This window comes from Thermochaetoides thermophila (assembly GCF_000221225.1).
Source record: "Thermochaetoides thermophila DSM 1495 unplaced genomic scaffold scf7180000011820, whole genome shotgun sequence".
Taxonomy (NCBI): Eukaryota; Fungi; Ascomycota; class Sordariomycetes; order Sordariales; family Chaetomiaceae; genus Thermochaetoides; species Thermochaetoides thermophila.
Genome location: NW_006383036.1, coordinates 1,818,748 through 1,838,401, shown reverse-complemented (window position 1 = coordinate 1,838,401; position 19,654 = coordinate 1,818,748). Strand labels below are relative to the sequence as shown.

General features: G+C 53.2%; 5 protein-coding genes across 5 annotated transcripts; 2 read left to right on the top strand and 3 right to left on the bottom strand.

Annotated features, from left to right (window-relative positions):
- Positions 1-379: 379 nt before the first annotated feature.
- On the top strand, positions 380-1,693 carry CTHT_0054980 (uncharacterized protein; the record flags this gene model as incomplete). Its single annotated transcript, XM_006695768.1, has 3 exons — positions 380-431; positions 533-685; positions 747-1,693. 3 exons carry the CDS (start codon positions 380-382, stop codon positions 1,691-1,693), a joined length of 1,152 nt encoding a protein of 383 aa, XP_006695831.1.
- A 568-nt stretch (positions 1,694-2,261) lies between these two features.
- Positions 2,262-3,282, top strand: CTHT_0054970 (uncharacterized protein; the record flags this gene model as incomplete). The annotated part of the gene is made up of 2 exons (XM_006695767.1): positions 2,262-2,487; positions 2,558-3,282. 2 exons carry the CDS (start codon positions 2,262-2,264, stop codon positions 3,280-3,282), a joined length of 951 nt encoding a protein of 316 aa, XP_006695830.1.
- A 235-nt stretch (positions 3,283-3,517) lies between these two features.
- On the bottom strand, positions 3,518-7,586 carry CTHT_0054960 (alpha-glucosidase-like protein; the record flags this gene model as incomplete). Its single annotated transcript, XM_006695766.1, has 9 exons — positions 3,518-3,763; positions 3,829-5,067; positions 5,213-5,295; positions 5,362-5,625; positions 5,687-6,139; positions 6,235-6,732; positions 7,015-7,294; positions 7,399-7,504; positions 7,564-7,586. The coding sequence occupies 9 exons, from the start codon at positions 7,584-7,586 to the stop codon at positions 3,518-3,520; spliced, it is 3,192 nt and encodes a 1,063-aa protein (XP_006695829.1).
- A 1,115-nt stretch (positions 7,587-8,701) lies between these two features.
- CTHT_0054950 (putative high-affinity glucose transporter protein) lies at positions 8,702-10,626 on the bottom strand (the record flags this gene model as incomplete). The annotated part of the gene is made up of 3 exons (XM_006695765.1): positions 8,702-10,088; positions 10,159-10,431; positions 10,508-10,626. The coding sequence occupies 3 exons, from the start codon at positions 10,624-10,626 to the stop codon at positions 8,702-8,704; spliced, it is 1,779 nt and encodes a 592-aa protein (XP_006695828.1).
- A 4,948-nt stretch (positions 10,627-15,574) lies between these two features.
- Positions 15,575-17,684, bottom strand: CTHT_0054940 (fumarate reductase-like protein; the record flags this gene model as incomplete). Its single annotated transcript, XM_006695764.1, has 3 exons — positions 15,575-17,105; positions 17,177-17,483; positions 17,648-17,684. 3 exons carry the CDS (start codon positions 17,682-17,684, stop codon positions 15,575-15,577), a joined length of 1,875 nt encoding a protein of 624 aa, XP_006695827.1.
- Between the last annotated feature and the right edge of the window lie 1,970 nt (positions 17,685-19,654).

Sequence of the window (19,654 nt, the reverse complement as noted above, 5' to 3'; positions counted from 1 at the left end):
GGGGGGTCCATTTGCCCACATCTGCGGACCCACTGCAGCCTTGTGCTGTCGTCATGCCCTTCTGCCACCTACCAGGTTAAGCACGCCAAAGGGCCTTGAAGGCTTGGCATCGGGGAGCCCCGCCATCAAGGTCATCATGAGTGGCCCAGAGTGGGAGATATGAGAGAAGCATGAAGCTGACCAGGGGGGGCCACAGGATCGCAGATAACTACCTACCTAAGTATTCTTCCGGTGCTGTTTCATGTGCTGATCTTCTACACTTCTTCTTTGTCGCTTTACTTAGTCTGAGAGGGTGGTGAATACTTACACCCTCCTACACTCCTGGACCACCTACACCATCAGTACATTCCCGTGCCGGTATACGTGTGACCGTGTCGCCATGGCTCCCGCCGCTAAGGCCGTGACGGTATCATTGCAGGAGCTCAAGGACGGTATGATACTTATGATTATGAATTGCTGAATTAATCCGCACCCTGAATAAATGGTAAATGGTTGCCCCGGATATCACGCTTAACCAACCATGCGTCCATAGGGACAGTACCGTTCGAGACACTCTGCGAAGCCTTCGGGCCAGAGTCGCTGGGCATCCTACTCGTCAAGGATGTTCCTCCTGACTTCGGCCGGCTGAGACACCATCTCCTCTCGTATGCGTCGTATCTTGGAAACCTACCCAAGTCACAGCTGGGTGAGCCGTGTCATTCCTTCGTCTGCTTCTACCCCAACAGACAGGCACTGACGCTCTGCAGACAAGCTAGAGAATGAAAAGGCAAAATACCTTATCGGCTGGGCCAAGGGCAAGGAGAAGCTCCGAGATGGGCAAATCGATGACCGCAAGGGGTCCTTTTACGCAAATTGTGCTTTCTACGTCGACCCATCCCTGGACTGCGCCGTGCCAACAGGCCAGTTCAATCCGGAGAGCTTCCCAGAGTACCTCGCGCCAAACATCTGGCCAGGAGAAGATACTCTACCGGGCTTTCGCGAGACCTTTGAGCAGCTATGCCGCCTGATCATCGACGTAGCGGTGCTCGTCGCCCGTTCCTGCGACCGGTTTGCCGAGCGCGAGATCGAGGGGTACCCAGCTGGCTACCTCGAGAAGATGGTGAGCACGTCGACGACGACTAAGGCCCGGCTGTTGCACTACTACCCAGTCGATCCGACCGGACAGCCATCCCCGCTGTCCATATCAGACGCCGAAGCCAACGACGGCGCACCCGACCCGGATGACTGGTGCACGACGCATCTCGACCACGGTTGCCTGACTGGACTGACATCAGCCATGTTCGTCGACGAGTCCAAATGGGACCCGACCATCGCAGCGCCCGAGATTGATTCCGACACGCAAAGCCAGCGCCAGCTCCCTTTGATGCCGCTCCCCGAGCTCGACGCCTCGCCGGACCCGGCAGCCGGACTGTACATCAAGTCGCGGACCGGAGAAACGGTGCAGGTTCGCATCCCCCGCGATTGCATCGCCTTCCAGACGGGAGAAGCGCTGGAGCGCATCACAGGCGGGCGCTTCAAGGCCGTGCCGCACTTTGTGCGCGGGGTCCGCGCCGCGCTGAGCGAGGGCCGCATCGCGCGCAACACGCTGGCCGTCTTTACCCAACCGAATCTGGGTGAGGTGGTGGATCGCGAGACAGGGCTGACGTTTGGGGAGTTTGCACGCCAGGTTGTCGAGAAGAATACCGTCTATTAGTATGCCAGTTGTAGATGGGAGGAGTACATATCTGTGCTGTAGGCTGTACATCCATAGCTTAGTTACTATTGTCCATGTATTCAAAGCTTTTGAAAGCTGCAAGGCACTTGGGTCAGGTAGGCAACCTGCCTGCCGGCTTGGCAACCGCCCGTGGCTCCGCTGCGCCGTGCATGATCCGCGCGTTTTTTTTCCCGCGTCGGCCGCGAACTAGCGCCGGGGTGCCCCTTGTCTCGAGGACCCAGTTGCCGAAGTCACCGGCTGGAGCGTTGAAATTGCCCTCGACCTGGCACCGACGTCGCGCAAGGGCCGTCAATTCCAGCAGTCAGCCGTCCATTCCTTCCCCCCCTCCCCGCCTTTGCGTATAGAATTATAAAATTCGGCCCCTTGCCCTTCTCCCTTGGAGAGAACGATCGCGTTTGTTCTTTACGTCTGCCGTCGGTTTCGCCATCCGCAACCGAGGGACACCGAGAGCCCGCGACAGCAAAGTGCAGAGGTCGCCGCCAGGCAAAACACCTTTTGCAGAGCTCAATTGCCCGGTCGAGCACATCAAGCACATCGTCTACCGACCATGCTCGTCTCTGCGCTTGTTGTGCCGGCCTGGCTGTTCGCAGCCACAGTGTCAGCATCCGCAGCCTCCGACAAGGCCGACGCCGACGCCAACGTCGCACCGGAAGTACCAAAGAATGAGCACCGCAAAGATGATTTCGCTGCCTGCCGCAACCTCGACGGCGAGTTTGCGCCGTTCTGCCTGCCTCGCCACGGCGATGTCTACGCTTGGGATACCACACACTATAGTACGTCCCTCTTTCTACCCCTCCATCCAAGCGCATCCAGGTCCTGAACCATGCTAACACCCAATACCAGTCACATGGGACCCGGACTACTTCCCCACAGCCAACACGAGCCTCCGCTTGATCGGCTTCTACACGTCCGAGTTCCCTAACATCACCAGCGCCGACGAGGCCGAACACAAGAACAAACCCCTCCCCGGTCCCCCCGCCCATGACCTCGGCGGCGAACAGGCCTTCACGACTGACTCCATCTCTGCCGCCTGGGGCTTCTATCAATGGCACTTGGACAAGTCCCTGCTCAACTCCAAGAAACTGCGCTCCGCAAACATCACCATTTGCATGGTCTACCTGGCCCCCGATTCCCCGCGCTCGACTTGGGTCCAGGGTCCTACCGTGATTCTGAAGAAGGCCAAGAAAAAGACCAAGGTGGCCCCGGAGAAGCCGAAGCGCCCTCCGAGCGAGGAGCCTGTACTAGTCATTGCGCTGCCCATTGTCATGGTCGTGTCGGCTTTCATCATCTTCATGCTGTCGTGCTGGAACCGGAATATCAGGCGGATCGGCCTTGGCAATGTGATGGGGAAGACCGGTCGGAAGAACACGGCCGGTTTACTGGCTAAGGAGGCGGGTCTAGCGAAGGGTAAGAAGGGAACAGGCAGGGGGAAAGACGAGGAATCTATTCGACTAATGGATAGAGATGGGTATAGTAGTGGTGAGGAGAGCGGTTGGAGACAGGAAGTCGTTGGGGGACGGAGAAGGAACGGTGGTGGTGACGGAGCAAGGAGCAGAAAGTTGGATTAAGCCCTGGGGTTTTGGATAGAATATTATTGCTGGCATAAAGTTAAAACCGCATAACGCATACGAAGATCTCAATGGCAAGGAATCGAATCTAATATTGGAAAAGAAAATCATTGCTCCCTCGACACGGCATTCATTCTCGATCAGCCCAGTTCAAACACCCATAACCATAAAGTCTATAATATAAAACCCTATAGCAACTCCATCACTCATGGTCACCCCCACGCAATCACTTCTCTCACTCCCACCGAAGCTCCCATGTCTTCTTCCAAGCCCCCTCCATAAACAAGGCCTCCAGACCTCGCAGCTCCAACGTCTCCTTTTCCTCTCTATATCTCCAGTACCCGGGTTCAACGTCCTGCCCATCTAGCCACATCTTGTGGGGCTTATTTTTTACCCCCAAGACAGTGACATTCGCAAGCGGGTTAATATCAACGTATGTGCCCGCAGGCTGAACGATAAGGGAGCCCGTGGAGGCAGAGAACTGTTGACCATCAAGTAAGAAACGTACACTAAACACTACGGAGTGAGAATAGGTATGTAACTTACCTTGACCCACGTCACTTCTTGTGGCATCAGACTTTCCCCATCATCCAAATACAGCACGCCTTCCGCAAACTCGTGCCAATCCAAGGCCACAATCAACCCCCATGGCTTGCTCCTGCTTTCTGTCGTCGTCATGCCGGGCTCCTGCACAGGAACCACGCTGCCTCCCCTCAAGAAGACAGGTATGTGCCCGAGGGGTGCATCAATAGTGATGTTTTCGCCCGGTCGGACCCCTTCCGAGGCCTTCCTCCCCGTGTACCAGTCATACCAAACAGTCTTTCCGTCTCGAACACCAGGGAACACACCCTTGACTGTGGTAGCCCCCTGCTCCAAGCACGGCGTCACCATTACTGCGCTTCCGAGCATGAACTGCCGGTCTGCGTCCGCGAGCCAGGGTTCATTGGGGAACTCCCAGGCCAAGGCTCGCATGACGGTGCTCCCGTCCAAGCTCGCCTGCATCATAAGGGTGTAGAGATATGGCAATAGCATGTAACGGATACGCATAGCGCGACGGCTGGCCTCAGCGACGCTGCTCCATACATATGGTTCCTGACTTCGGGCGCCCAGGATGTTGTGGTTCCGGTAAAAGGGGAAGAAGGCACTCAATTGCATCCACCGCGAGCAGAGCTCTGCGTCGGCGTTGCCACCGAAGCCACACGTGTCGACCCCAAACATGGGGATGCCAAAAATTGAGAAGGACAGAGCTTGCGGAATAGAGAAGTACATTAACGCCCACCTGGATTCATTGTCTCCGCCCCAGTGTCCTGCCCACTTGCCCGATCCTGGAAATGTGCTACGGCCGATGATGAAAGGTCGCTTGCCAGGCTTGATTTTGAGTAGAGCTTGGTAGGTGGCATTCAGAATCTGATGTCCAAAGAGGTTATGAAAATCGTATTGGAGGTATCCTCCGTGATGAGTTGCATTAGGACTGACCGCATGTACAGCCAGATCGCCGTGAAAGTTATTGATTGTATATGGTGGCCAGTTGACATTCCGCACCCCAAGAGTTGGAGTGGTTCGAAGGTAGCTAGACGTCTTGGTCGTGCTGGTTGGCTTAGCCGCTGCAGTGCGAGAATGCTTGGCTGCTGAAGCTGACGCTGCCTCTGAGGAATTAGTGAGCTCGAACCCCTCTGGGTATTCCAAGATCGGATTTCCCGGCTCTCCAGGTAGTACAAAGGGAGGGTGAACCGGGTTGAGCGTGAGGTTTCCAGTACCGCAACTTCCCACGCAGAACGAAGCAACCTGTGAACCGGTTAGTACTGATGCATGGGGGAACGTTGTTTTCGACAGTGATACCTCGGACATGTCAATCCAAATTCCATCGAACTGAGCAGACGGGTCAGCTAGTTCTCTCGGCACGGTACATTCCTCGACTCCGTCAACTTACAGCAACCTTCTCCGACCAAATCGATAATTCTTCGATCCACCAGTCAATAGTGCCCGTTCCGTTCAAGACGGCACCGACCCAGTCTGGAAAGACTATCTTTAATATTAGCGTCAAGGATTTCTGGCAGGCTTTCTCTCTTCATGTCATACCGGTGTATCCAGGCCATACTGCTCCGTAGTAAATGGAACCATCCGGATTCAGCAGGAAGGCACTGGCCTTCACACCTCGATCATATGTCGGATAAGCATCCTCTGGATTTTCCGGGTTCGGAACATAGATGGCCGAGTCGATAATCGGTATGTAATGTTGGCCATTGGAATGCAATCGATCCAGGAACTCCGCCCCTTCTTCGTAGCTGTATCTCTGAGGATCATTTTCAAAGTCACGGTACTTGTTCATATAATCAATGTCGGCTGTCAAGGAAGTATGTTAGCCTATGATTCCTTCTTCGAGAGTAGGGAGGATCTGCCATACTCCAGATCGCCTCCAGGGGAATTTCAAACCTGGAAAAGTTTTCCACGACTTCCTGTACAACGGTCCAATTCTCATAACCCCACCTGCATTGATGAAAGCCCAAAGTCCAGTATTGCTGTGCGGCAGGGAACCCGATTGCAGTTCGCTGGTATGACTGGATGACGGCATCTGCCGTGGGCCCGCTGAAGAAATATAAGTCGATGCTACCACCCAGGGTTCGCCATGTGATGCCCTCGGATGTCAAGAGGACCTCTTGTGCGTGGGCATTCCGGAGGAATACACCATGGGTGTAGGACACATAGCTGGTTGTCCTGTCTGTTGCAGCTGCATAGGGTGTATAGGTCATGTAGCCCTCCTCATTTACTTCAAAATACCGGGTATCGAGGTAGATAGGGTGAGTTCCATATATGTTTGCGTCGATGTTGTCTGCCACATCGGCGGCATAAAGCGTTCCTAAACATCGTCAGTGGTTTTCACTCATCATTAACTGGTCAAGCTTAGCCTACTCGTCAAATTATTTCCTAGCCGGAACCCGTGGATTACCTCACCCAGTCCATAAAGATTGTAATTCTCAGGCAGCGAGCTCACAAATTCTACGAACTGGTCCTCGTAGACTAGTACTGTTCCCTCTGTTGAGAACAGGATGTCCCCTGTCTCCCGACGCTTCACTGTGAGCGAGAAAGTTGGCTCATTGGACCATTCAACTTCAAAATCACTCGGCCCTTGCTCTGACCAAGACTCCGGCCGAGGACGCGGAACCAGCACATCTGGGAGAAGGAACCATGTTTCATTCTCCTGACCAATGTATCTTGGCTTAATCTCAATGTGCAAGCGGTCTGAAGCCTGGAACTCGACCTCCAAAATCAAGTGCTCAATGTCATTGCCGTACAAATTACACGGCTTTCCTGCAAGGTGCAGGCTTGCTGTGAAGCTTCCGTCTTGTGTATAGCGAACATCTGCGGCCTTGTACCCGGGGCAAATAGCTTGCGGATTGATGGCTTCTGGATCTTTGATGTTCGGCAGCACATTCTGGCCCGTATCAACCTCTGGGGAGAGTGTGTATGTTGGTTCCTGGTTTGAGGCTGCTGATGCAGAAGAGTGAGGACCGAATATCCATGTAGTCGAGAGGTGTTCGTGCTGTGCGGATGAACTAAGATGCAGATGCAATGCTGTGAGAAGGAGGAGCGAGAGAAATGTGAACGATGCCATAGCGACCAAGATGGGCCTCTGGCTTGCTTGTGTTACTCCTTTTCTCGATGTTCTATGCTGGCGGCCCCTGGTCAGATAGGCCAAGCCACCTACCAGCAAGAACAGTAAGAGTAACAGACCAAATGCAAGTGAGTTTAAGGACTCTATGTCGTCGAGTTGGAAGATTTTCCGTCTCCAACCCGAGAGAAATTTCTCCTTGACCGATGACACCGGATTTGACTTGTGGATGTTTGCCCAAATTGTTGGCTTGACCTCTGCCTCAATGCTGGCCTCCCTAGCCGCTTCGGCAAATACCACCCGAATGCCAATGATCAGAACGATGAGCGGCTTCATGAGCCTTATGGCCTTGGTTGTGACCAAGGAGCAGGGTAACCTCGAAAAACTCGATGATGAAGACACCTCGGTTCAACATTAGCACCATCAGAAAGAAAGTCAAATAGCCTTTTGTGACAGTTAAAGCAAACTAGGTAGCTGATAATCGGCTTGATCAGTTCAAAACTCACCCTGTCAGCATAGGACTGGAGTATTGTGTGACTGAGAGAGCGACCGACAGGCTTGAGGACTGATGAGTTCAAAATATTGCCAGCTGGCTCTGTGCCAACAGCTGATCTGCCAAGTCTCCGAACATTCTTTGGAGTTGCATCACATGGTTCTGCTGTGTTTCCTACAGTGATGGGGTAAGTACGCGCATGATCACAGCCAGATGCTCCTCCCTGGATTGAAGTCGTGGCTGTCAATTTTGTCATGGCGTGAATTGGCAGGTCGCGGTCGCTTTGAGGAGAGGCAGAAACTTGCTTCCAGGGCAATGGAAAACTAAATGGATGCCTGGATCAGGATCAACGATGATAGGCAATGCTCCTCTATTCTTTAATTTCGAGATAACCAGTACGCCATAGGTGAGGGGCTGACAACAGCCCCTGGACATCGCATCAAATGCGTGATAGGGAACCAAACAGGAGTATAATAGAAGTCAATATTGGCTCACAAAGGAGAGCAAATTAGCGATCAACACGCTTGAAGGTGTCTGGCAAAAAGTGCTGGTGACTGGTGGTACAAGGAAAGCCGGCTTCGGCTCCGTGTGAGGATGTGTTGTTAAACACTGGCAATTAATGTATTAAAGGGCCACAAACACAACATGCACAGACATCCACCGAGTCAACAGGACTGCCACTGTGTGGAGAGCGACACTTGGTGTGTGCGTGTTTTGGCAAAGCCAGGTACGAGATCGGGCCGTACATGAGGAAATCGTTTGTTGTTCCACGCTCTTTGTGGCCACTCGGGCAGAAGCATTCGGCTTGACTCGTGGCACAGCACCTTGGATGAAATCGGTCGAGTCGGACACAAGTCTTGCTCAAGCGGACAGGAGGTTCACTTCTCATTCAACAAGACAGATGCTATCCATGGGAAGCACTGTGGTCAGGGAATATACTAGTAGTACTATTTTATCATGTCCGAGGACAAGATGCCATCCCAGGCTAAACATGAACTTGACCTGAATCCAGCTACACAGGAAACTAAAACCATAGATATCAAAAGCTCATATATGCCCAAATCCCTCTTCCGCAATATCCAAAAGAAGTACAACGGAAAACGACATTTGATACCCAATGATATACCCACATATTGACGCCCGGCCTCCCTCCTTGAACTCCGACATATCAGAAAACTCCATCGCTGATATATATCACCCAACATCGCCAAGAAATGAGCAATACCAAGATGAAAACGACCGACATCCCTAACATGTACTAAAACATCATATCCCGAAGGAAATAGCAAAAAAAAAAGAAAAAAGAAAGCGGAGCATCAGTAACTAAAATCGACATGGCCCAAGTTCGACATGAATTTGTTATCTTGGGAGTTAGGCAAACTCGGAGCTGTGATACCCGTTGGTGCGCTACTCCCGCCAGATTCCGATTGTGAGGTACTGCTTCTCGATGACGACGATGACAACGAGGATGACGAGTGGTTCTGGTTCGATTGTTGTTGCTGCAGCTCTACTTGGGGATCTGGAGGGATACCACTGTCAGAGTAGCCAAGATCGCGCATTTGCTGGAAGCTCCAGCTGGGCTGGAAATTGCGGCTGTTCCACGCGTGGTTGACGCGCTCGTACATTTCGTCGATCTGCTCGAGACTCATCTTGCTCGTCTCGTACACCATGTACCACACAAACGCAATCGAAAGCAGACAGAATGTACCCCATACAAAGAAGACGCGAGAGCCCAGATCTGCTGTTCGTACCCTCCCATCTTCCTTGACGCCAGTAGTATCGACCATGAAGGGCGTGCCATAAGCAATACCGAAATTGAGTAGCCAGTTCGAGAAGGTCGACACCGACATGGATTTCGCGCGAACTTTGAGCGGGTAGATCTCGGACGTGACGACCCATACCACGGGCCCCCAAGAGGCTGCGAAGAAGAAGATATATACTGCCACAAAGGCGATTAAAATCCGGTTCTGGGCAGTCTGGTTATCCTGACCCATGGCGGTAGCGAAGGCAGCGATAAGGATTTGGCTGATCGCCATGCCAATTGCACCCACTATAAGCAGTCTGCGTCGCCCCCAGGATTCAACCACAAACAAACCAGGGAATGTCGACACCACGTTGATGATCTGCATGATCAGAGAGATCGTGTGTGGATTCTGAACACCTGCTCCGTTAAAGAAGGTGGTCCCGTAGTACATGATGAAGTTAACGCCAGTCAGCTGCTGGAGCATTTGTAAGCCGCAGCCAGTCAGCGTACGACGGCCGAGATGAGGTTCTCCGAAAATGATGTCCTTGTAGGTGTCGGGACCCAAAGACATTTCGTATTGATGGTTAGCTTCGATTTCAGCCAGTTCCTCAATTAGTGCCGGGTGCGTGATGTCGAGTCGTCGAAGACGGCTAAGGGACAGGGCTGCATCGTCCTTGCGCCCACGCTTGATGAGATATCGAGGTGTTTCAGGAAGGATGAGAAGACCGAGAGCTAACACGACAGCCCAGGTGAGCTGGAGACCGATTGGAATGCGATAGGCTGCTGCTGACTCGAGCTTATACGTTAAGATATTGACGACTGCGGCGGCAAGAAGACCCATCGTAATGGAAAGCTGATAGGCGCAGACTAATGTACCACGAATCCACCTGGGCGCCATCTCGGACTGGTATAACGGGACCAGAACGGAAACGATACCAACACCGAGACCTGCCACCGTCCTAATACGAAACGAAGTCAGCATCGAACAACGCGCAGCCTGCGCAAACACCCGATGGTTCTTGCTCATACCTCCCAACAACCAAAAGTGGTATCCTGCTCGCACAAACTTGCAAAATGGCGCCGATACAAAAGATGCCGATAGCGACAATGAGCGATGTTCGACGACCCCAAAAGTCTCCCATCGGAGCAGACAGCAGCGCCCCGACAGCCGTTCCCGCGCTGAGCATCGCGACGATCAATGCTACTTGTGCCGGGGACATACCCAGCTTGCCATCTTCGCTCACGTATCCTGTCGTGAAGTCTCGTTTGAATGCGTCCATGGCCAGAATGCCGTTGATTGCGCTACGGTGGACAGGTCAGTCACACTTCTCCCCAATGTTCCGGCACACCTGCAACACCACAACACGACATGTCTTACCCAGTATCGTAGCCAAATAATAGCCCACCACTGGCGACAAACAGCCCGACCATAATCGCTGGGGCAGACGACCCGGCGACATTGTCGGGCTTTTGCCAGCCCATGGCGAAGACCGCCATGGTCTAGTAAAGAGGCTCCCTTCAAGCCAGATCCAATGTCGCTTTCGGCAGAAGGATCGGGGGGTTACGATGCGACGGCGGTGGGATCGGAAAGCCGGTCGTTGAGATCATCTGAAATGGGGGAGAATGGCGCTTCGCTATGTCGTCGTGCGGCCTTGGAACTGTGGGTAATATGGGGACAGAAAGAGGGAGGATTCAAGATCAAGCACATTTTGGCCGCAGACGGGATGTGCGCGCTGATTGGTCCATCCAGGTCCCCATCCACGCTAAACTCAGCCTGGGGCTGGTCCGCCTTGAGCCTTTATGGAGGGGGCTGCAAAAGACCGGGACCAACACCACAACAAGCGCAGCAACGCCCGGCTGTACTCACTACACGCTGTGCCTGCTCTCTTCCACACCTGCACACCAGCATCCCTAAGCTTCTCGCTCACCCCCTTATCGCGCCATTCCAGATTGGTGCAAGTCGTGGCGCTGGTGCAGGGCACTTGGCACTTGGCGGGCAGAGCGCTGCGCGCGCTGACAGCGGCTGCAGCTCATGTCATGGGCGTATGTACGTAACAGCCGTCACCGCTCCGCCTATGATGTTGCTCCATAGTATACTGTCTGTTTTTGACGTTGCTGACTTTCCCACAAACTGGAAAGTGACGAGAGCCCGCTGCGACGCAAAAAAAGTCGCTGCAGACCAGACCTTGGGACGGGATGGATGGCACGGCACCTGAGAACCCACTCTGGGGGATCCGACGTTGAGAAAGCGGGGCCCCTTGCTTTGGTCCCTGCTGGCCAGTGGGGAGAGCGGTGGGCCAAGCGATGGTCCCTTAACCGGCTGTCGACCCAATGACCAATGCTTACCACTTTGTGCACGGAGCATCCAAGTCAACTTGTACCGTATGTCACAGTATGAATTGTAGCGCCGCTGGTCGAGGCTTTGCCGTGTGCAGATTTACGTACAATATCCCCCTGATTTGTTCGTCAGCGCAAAACTTTAGGATCAAGATTTGTCCAACGATATCACAACGCAACTACAAAAAAAGACTACTTCCAGAGAAAAGAAGTGGTATTGATGAATGGAGAATCCATTTCTTAATCATTTCAACTAACTTTCGAGGAAGAAAATTGCGAATTCAACTATATGGCTGATCAGGACCCTATCCAAGGTTTCGCGCTAACGATCAAACAAGTGTGAACTGTACCGCTACGGATTCGTACAAGTACTTCAACTCGCCACACCACCTGCAAGCCCAAACATTCTGAGCAGAAGGGAAGCCTGGAAAATCAGGTCAAGAATGACTTTGGATCCGGGCTGGAATCGACCGCTCTGTACGCTGTAGCCAAAAACTCAAAAAGACCTCGGAAATTTCGCCGGAACATCATCTCAGGCAAGGTATAGGGATCCCGAGTCCGAGTACGGCGGTTTGTCTCGATTCTTTCAAATTGCTGGCTGCCTGACACTGGAACTCCTCCAGTTCCTGAGCAGGTCCTCGCGTATCGCGCACCCGTGCAGCCTGCGATGGAATACCAGCACCGAGTGTACGGATTACGTACCTGCCCGTGAAGACCTAGTCCCACCGGTCAGTCTCGTTCCGCTTTTCGTCTTGTCACAATTGGATTTTTCTGAGGGAGTGCGTGCCTTCTGGTTCGACCACACAGTGGGAAAACTGAGCCCTTTGTCTGGCGTCCATTGGCTGAGCGACTCTCGTCGCTGCACTGGAACCATGGCTTGACCAGATGGATGCGGGGATGAGATAACCTGGAAGAAGGCCACAGTGTGACATGTTTGGGTGCCATCCAAAACCCACCTTCCCCTCTGTCTTGCGAAAGAGGGCAGTGTCGGCTGACTGTCCAGGCTGACAATTTGTGCGTCGTATCAACCAACTACCTCCGCTTGTCGACATTTTCTATGTCTCATTGCTGCATCTTGATAATCTCGTTCCTTACATCCGTTCAGACTGTTGGTAATTCAGTCTAAAAGCACGTTGTGGACGCACCAATAGTCAAGAGGACTAATCATTCATAGTCTCGAGAGGGGTATAGGCTTGGCACAGCTATGAAATGCAAAGCTTTCTCGCTACTGAGGTGCTGGGTTGTCTTTCTTGTAGGGACCAAAGCCCCAGCGCCTACTGCAGCCTGTCGGACCACTCTGCTCGATCCATTGGCCCTACCTGCAGTTGCGGTTCGCCCAGTCTGTGCCGCACGTCAACCCAGCTCTTTGACATGGGCAGTCCGAAAAGGATTTCCAGAGGTACAAGTTTGTTGGTAGAATGTTTGTCAATTGTGCCGCCAGCCGTCACCATCACCTGTTATGCTTACTCAACCAGATTGTGAGTATAAACCTCGGGCTATTTACCTGGCTCCTGAGCCAATACACCGAGAACCTGAAGCACACAGGAAGGCTGCCATAGAGCTACGTACGAGGACTGAGCAGGTTTTAGGAAAGCTAAGCAATGCTCTCTTCTTATCAACTGTTATTGTCCGCCGTCCGACAGGCAACGACTGGTTTATGTTTGCTTGGGGTTGGCCCAAAATATCTCAGCCACAAGACGCTTTATAGCTTGCCGTGCACGCGCCTCTGGGGGACATGAGAACCTGATAATCCTGCGACTGGTTCGTGAACGACCTCTATGCTCAAATGTCTCAGGCTTGTCTTGTTAATCATGAACGACAACGTCTGCTTTTACTCCCGGATCCGAGACATACGCACGGATCCGTAGTGCTTGTCGACCCATGATGCCAAGCAGAGTATGCTCGGCTAGTCTACCCGTCATCCAACACACTTATCAATTCCCATCGATTGTTCGTTCAATTTTTTGGCAACTTGACTTGTGAGGAGAGACAACCATTGAACATGTTTCAGACTTGGCGGTGGTAAGAACGTACTGCAGCGATTCGGGACGGACTTCTGGGTGCGAATCGACAGGACGATACATAGAAAGAGCGTTGTCCGTAACTATCACGAGTCACTTGCCCCCGTCTTTGGATACCAATGCCTAAGCCGAGAAGGGCCTACCAGAGCGCTACTCACGGCCATGTCCGAAGAATGGTATCGGGTGACACTGGCGACGCCATAAATGCAGGCAAACCGGCTGAGAAGGGTCCAAGCAATCCAAGCCACATGCAGCACGAGGAGACCGAAGCTTGCCTACCTATATGTGCAGCATATCTAGCAGATGAGGCTGCTTGATATACTAGTAGGTCGAATACCCTATAAGGTCAGGCAAAAACACAAACAATTGCTTTTGAAAGTTGGATAGAGAGTTAGAACATCGAGGATTTAATCGGGCTATGATCTACCTTAAGAAAAGATGGGTAAAGAAGGCACGTAACGGGAGACCGCCTTTGAAATTGACTGTTGAATATTGGGAATTGGTGGGTTAAAAGTGACAACATCAAGACAATGAAAAAAGCTTATGATCTCGAAGAAACCCGGGTCACCCCAGTGGTCAGGTCTTGACTAAAACTCACATCAACCTTTGTAGTACCTTAGCTACTCTAAGGCTAACTCCTAGCTCAGGTTGCCTTCGGAGTTTTTCAGCCACATGACAGAATGAGATACCTCTTAATTGCAGTGAATGCCCCTCATTTTGTACGCAAGGACCGAAACTCTTAAAGTTTGCGCGAGCCACACACGAGCACAGACCCATGATGGCGGGACGAGAGCGAAATTTTTGTCACCTACAAGGGTTATCTCCATTACATCATGCCTAGGAAAAACTCAGATATGTGAGGCCATTGACATGTGTTATATTCACCAGAGCCGGAGTTACTTCCCGCATTATCAATAGACTATGCAAACCCCAGTTTTCAATGAAGCTGGGAGTTGATCTCTGGAAGTATGGGGATGCGCGGTTTGACTCACCTAGTCTAGATCAACCCTGGAGAGGGAAAGACTTTGTAGAATTTGGGCTTAGGGCTGAATAAGACTCAGCGATATTGCCTAGGCGTGATGCTCTTCCAGACCACGAAGCAAGACAGGGTCAAAGGATTTCAAGTGACTTTGAACATAGGTGTAAGATTACTATTGAAACATGCCTAAGCCAGGTAAGCTAATTAACACCCCGCTTACAGCAACAAACCCATTCAAATACCCCTATTATCACGGTTGCCACACGGAATTGCCTAATGATGGGCGGCAAAGTCTTAGATCCTGGGAAACACACGGAAACACACAGTATAGCAGCAACTACAAGGCAGGAACCCTGATCTGCTAGCACAAAGACGGGTTTACTAGATCACAGAGTATTCTTCCAGCTACTCTTGCGAGAATGCCTGGATTGCTGTAAATGTCGACTTAAACTTCGGGACATTTCCGTTTGGTTGTGGGTTGTTCACCTTCAATTCCTAGAGAACGGGTGGGCATCCAAAATGTGGCGTGAAAGAGAAACATTGGTGAGACATTTAACACGCAAACTGCTACGAGCCCCTTCTTTTGACAGTTTCATGCACTCATTGTCTGCAGACTCCAAAGATTGGATTGAGAGCTTGAATGTCCCGAGTGCTTCCCGTCTTTGCTTGCTTGTGCCATACAGCTGCAAAGTCATAATTATGGAACCTTCAGTACCAAACCGATTTAAAACTGTCTTCACAAAGGCATATATGCACATCACGAGCAAAAAAAAACAATAAAAATAAAAGACCTGAAATTAGGTAAAACATCATTTCCATTACAAGAAACCAATTTAGACTATCAATACACTGCAGTGCCGTCGTCACTGCCAAACCAGCGACTGATCCAAAATCCCGGCCGGTATGAGTGCGTCCACAATAACCCCAAGAAATGCATGATGATACCGCCCCCGCTTCAGTGACATTCCGCTCTAACCATACCCAAGGACACTTAATCCCGTCTGCCCAACTTCGCTTTGCCTAAGTCCAGTCATCCTTGTCTATTAAAAGATGCGACAAGTTCGCCCAATGTCATAATGCCTTTGCTCCACGTCTAAGCAATTATCACTTAAACCTGGAGGGTAACTTTCTGGCCCTTGACGCGGCCAATAACCTGCTCAGGGGCGTACTTGGGAATGACCTCGTCATCGTGAAGCATCTCGAACTCCTCGGTGGCATCACGGCCAGCGAAGTTGATGAGAGCCTGAGGGCCACCAGGGTGGTCGTTGAGCCAGTTGCTCAGGTCAAGAACAACGCCCTTGACGACAACCCAAAGGTCATCCTTCTTGTTGTGCTTGGCGACCTCCTCCATGGTGAACTCCTTGTCAGGGATGGCGAAGGGCTTGGGTTGGCTTGACTCCTTCTTCGCGGCCGGGGCAGCCGGGGCAGCAGCAGCCGCGGCGGGGGCGGGGGCAGCCGCCTGGGCAGCGGGAGCAGCGGCGCCGTTGGCCCACTCAATCGAGAGCTTGCCAGGATTCGAAGGGTCGATGTGGAGGGCGATCTGGCCCAGACGGGCGGCCGGCTGCGAGACACTCTGGAGCGCCTGCTGGAAGAGATAGTTGCTGGCGGAGTCACCAGCAACACGGCCGTAGACGACGCAGCCCAGCAGTGAAGAGCCACCCAGACGGTTGGCGCCGTGGACACCACCAGCGAGCTCACCGCAAGCGAAGAGACCCTCGAAGGGCTTCTTCTCCTTGTTGAGAACCTGAGCCTTGTCGTTGATCTCAACACCACCCATGGTGAAGTGGAGCACAGGCTCCATCAGCGAGACGTGGAAGGTGTCATTGATGTCGAAGGGCATGTTGTGGAAGAAACGCTTGCCCCAAGGGTCCTTGATCTTGCCCTCGGCAATGGCGTTGTAAGTCTGGAAGGTCTTCTGGAGGTGCTCGGGAGTGCAGCCGATCTCCTTGGCAAGCTCATGGCCAGTCATCTTGCGCATGAGACCACGGCCAGAGTAGTGGCGGGTGTGGAAGTCGAGAACGTTGGAGGCCTTGGAATTGAGAACCAGGCGGATGGGCCACTTGCCCTTCTCCTTCTCCTTGAACATCATGCCCGAGACGTAGTCACGATGGCCGAGCTCGTCGCAGAAGCGGTCGCCATCGGAGTTCAGGAGGATACCACCCTCACCACGGAGGGCCTCGGCAGCCAGGAACTTCCACTTGGAGTTGGGATCCTTGGGGTCGACGAGACCAGTGGGGTGAACCTGGACCTTGTCGAGATCGATGCCGTTGCCGCCAATCTCCATGACCATCTTCTGGCCGTCACCAGTGGCGTGGTTGCCGTTGGTGGTAGCCAGGCCGAGGGTATCGGGGCGGTACTTGCGGAGAAGCGAGTTCTCGCCGAAATCGGCAGCGTAACCGCCGGTAGCCAGGACGACGGGGCCCTCCATGGTCTTGAGCTGACCCTCGTGCTCGTACTTGACGCCGGTGATCTTGTTGCCCTCCTTGTTGAGGCCAACAACACGGGCCTTCTTGAGGATCTGGACACGGTGGGGCTCAGACTCGGCGAGCTCCTCGAGTCTCTGCATCAGGGCATAGGTGATGGCCATGCCGGGGAACTTGGCATCGTGGCCACGGTGAGTACGGGGCTGGGAGTGGCCACTGTGACGCTGTCAGCAAACAGTCTCTGATGCTGTACAAGCAGATACAAGCAACAAGACAGACGAACTTACCCGAGACGGGAGACAAGGGTGAGGTCAAGGCCGAAGACATCCTGGAGCCACTCGACAGCAGCAGCCGACTTGTAGGTGAGGACCTTGATGAGGTCGGGACGGGCCCTGTCACGGGCCGACTTGAGGGTATCCTCGTAGAACTGCTTGACGCTGTCCTGGATGCCAAGATCGACCTGGGTCCGGGTGAGGGCACCGTTGATACCAGAAGTGGCCTTGGTAGAATTGCCACCAAAGAAGCCCTGCTTATCGAGGACAACGACGTTGCCACCGTTGAGGTAGATGGTGTGGGCAGCGCTCAGGCCGGACACTGCAGGGCGAAAACGCGGTCAGCTCATATTCAGATTCATTCATTCACGCCGTGCAAACAAGTGACGGCATCCACGACGCCAGCAACGGCAGCGTGTGGCCGGGGCAAGAAAACGCCGAAGTTGCCGAGGACAGGGGAAGTGGAAAGTTGGGGAAGCCACTTACAGCCGCCGCCGACAACGATGACTCTGTTGGGGGCCATATTTGATTTTCTGAAGATGGAAGGGTATCTGAATCTGAATGAATGGAAAAACAGAGAGAAGAAACAAAGGCACTGGGCACAGCGAAGTTGGGTGGATGAGGATCGAAGAGAGGGAGAGAGGAAGACGGTGAAAGGGAGGAATGCGTCGAAGATATCTTCGCTGGGGTGACGGATGCTCCTGCCGAGCTAGTAACAACGTGGAGTTGGAATTGCTGGCGCGCTGATTCGTGAGCCGAGGTCAAGGCTGGGGGGGCGAGCGACAGGGATGGCAGGCCGGTTGTGCCTGTGGATTTCCGCCTATAGCCTGTCAGTGAGGTGATGACAACGCTTCCACCTGCCAGTCCCAACTTGCCGACACCGACCGCAGCCGCTGGAACCTTGAAAACTTACGGTGTGTCAGGTGCTTTGCCGAGGATTAGGTGAGGTAGGTATGTAGTGTGAGTTCTAGCTTGTGCCACGGGGCGAACTGTCAATTAGTGCGGACAAACATTCCCTTAAGTATTTTCTATGTGTTCTCTACCCGCCTGATACACCGAGTCCAGCAGGCCTTGCTGGACGCCCACTTGAGCTGTTTCGCGCTGATGCTGGCCGAGGACAAAGCGGGCTTCGTGGATACTCGGCAGATGGGCCGAGGTTTGCCACGGCTCCCTAAAACAGCACACCCTTGGTAGCCAACATGGTGGGATGGGCCCTTTGGAGCCCTGCACGCAGTGTGGGGTAGCTCGACGTGGGACACTGCCAGAGCCACCACCACAACTGCAGCCGCCCAGACGAAACATGAGAGGATCTGGACCGGAGACAGAGACCTGGAACCTGAATCTTCCAGGCTGCCATCCATCTTCCCCGTCCTGTAGTGTATCCTGTGGATAATTCCGGGCAGCTGGCCGCTTGTCTATCTTATCAGAATAGCTTCCAATTCTATCGCCGCATCCATGCCCGTGGATGAGATGCTCTCCCTGTCTTTGCTGCCCAGGGCCCAAGCCCTGCAGGGCTTCCCCGCGGGCGGCTGTCACGAGACGCGGCCCCGGACAATCCCCCCCTTCCAGACGCCCCTAGAGTCCACGGCCCCAGACCCCCAAACGATCAGCCGCACATCTATGATGGTTTGCATGTGATGCTGATGGCCCGCTTCCGTGCTGGGTGGCAGTCAGGCATATTTCGGCGAAAGCACCACCGGTTCGGCCATCCGGTCCTGATCGGTCAAATTAAGCAAGACGCCGGTGCGCTAGGTAGTGTAATGCCGGACGACGCTTCACCTCAAGAAATTTTTGGAGCTGCAGAGCTGCTTCAACGTGGGAGCTGCCAAGACCCGGCCGCAGCGTTGGAGTTGGCATCCTGGGGATGCAGGATTGCCGCGCCGTTAATGTCAATGCTAGCGTAGCGTGCCTTAGTTCTTGAACCTGTGTTTATACAGTACCGGTAGGCAGCTCTCAAGCATGTGATCGTCCGCTCCCCAGCTCCCATCGGAGCCGGACCCGTAAAACACCGGATGCGCGTCGAGCTGCATCTTCATTCTACTGCTGGCAGGCCCATCCATTGGCCGTCCTGTGATTAACTATGATGTTGTTTCGACACCAATTCCATATGTCCGGATGCAGTTGACTACAGTTCATCCCCAACTGGCTTGCATGCGATGAGGTGGAACGCCGCACGTCCACTCGACCGCTCGACCACGCAGCCACACGAAACAGCCCAGTTTATCGATCATGTCAATCATGCCCCTCGAGGCGTTGACTCAAGACGTTGACTTAGCGGAAGGGATGGGGCCGACCGTCAACAACCCCTTCGTTTCCATGTCAACAACAAGTCCTTGCGATTGAAACTGCAGCTTGACGCTCTTCTACGTGGAATGATCAGGACTGGATTAACACATTCAGGACTTCCTGTTTTCAAGGGCGTTCTGCAGCTGGTTGCACGAGCTCGGACTAGGATCATGGCGCCCTACGTCATTGCAAAAGTGGCATTCTACC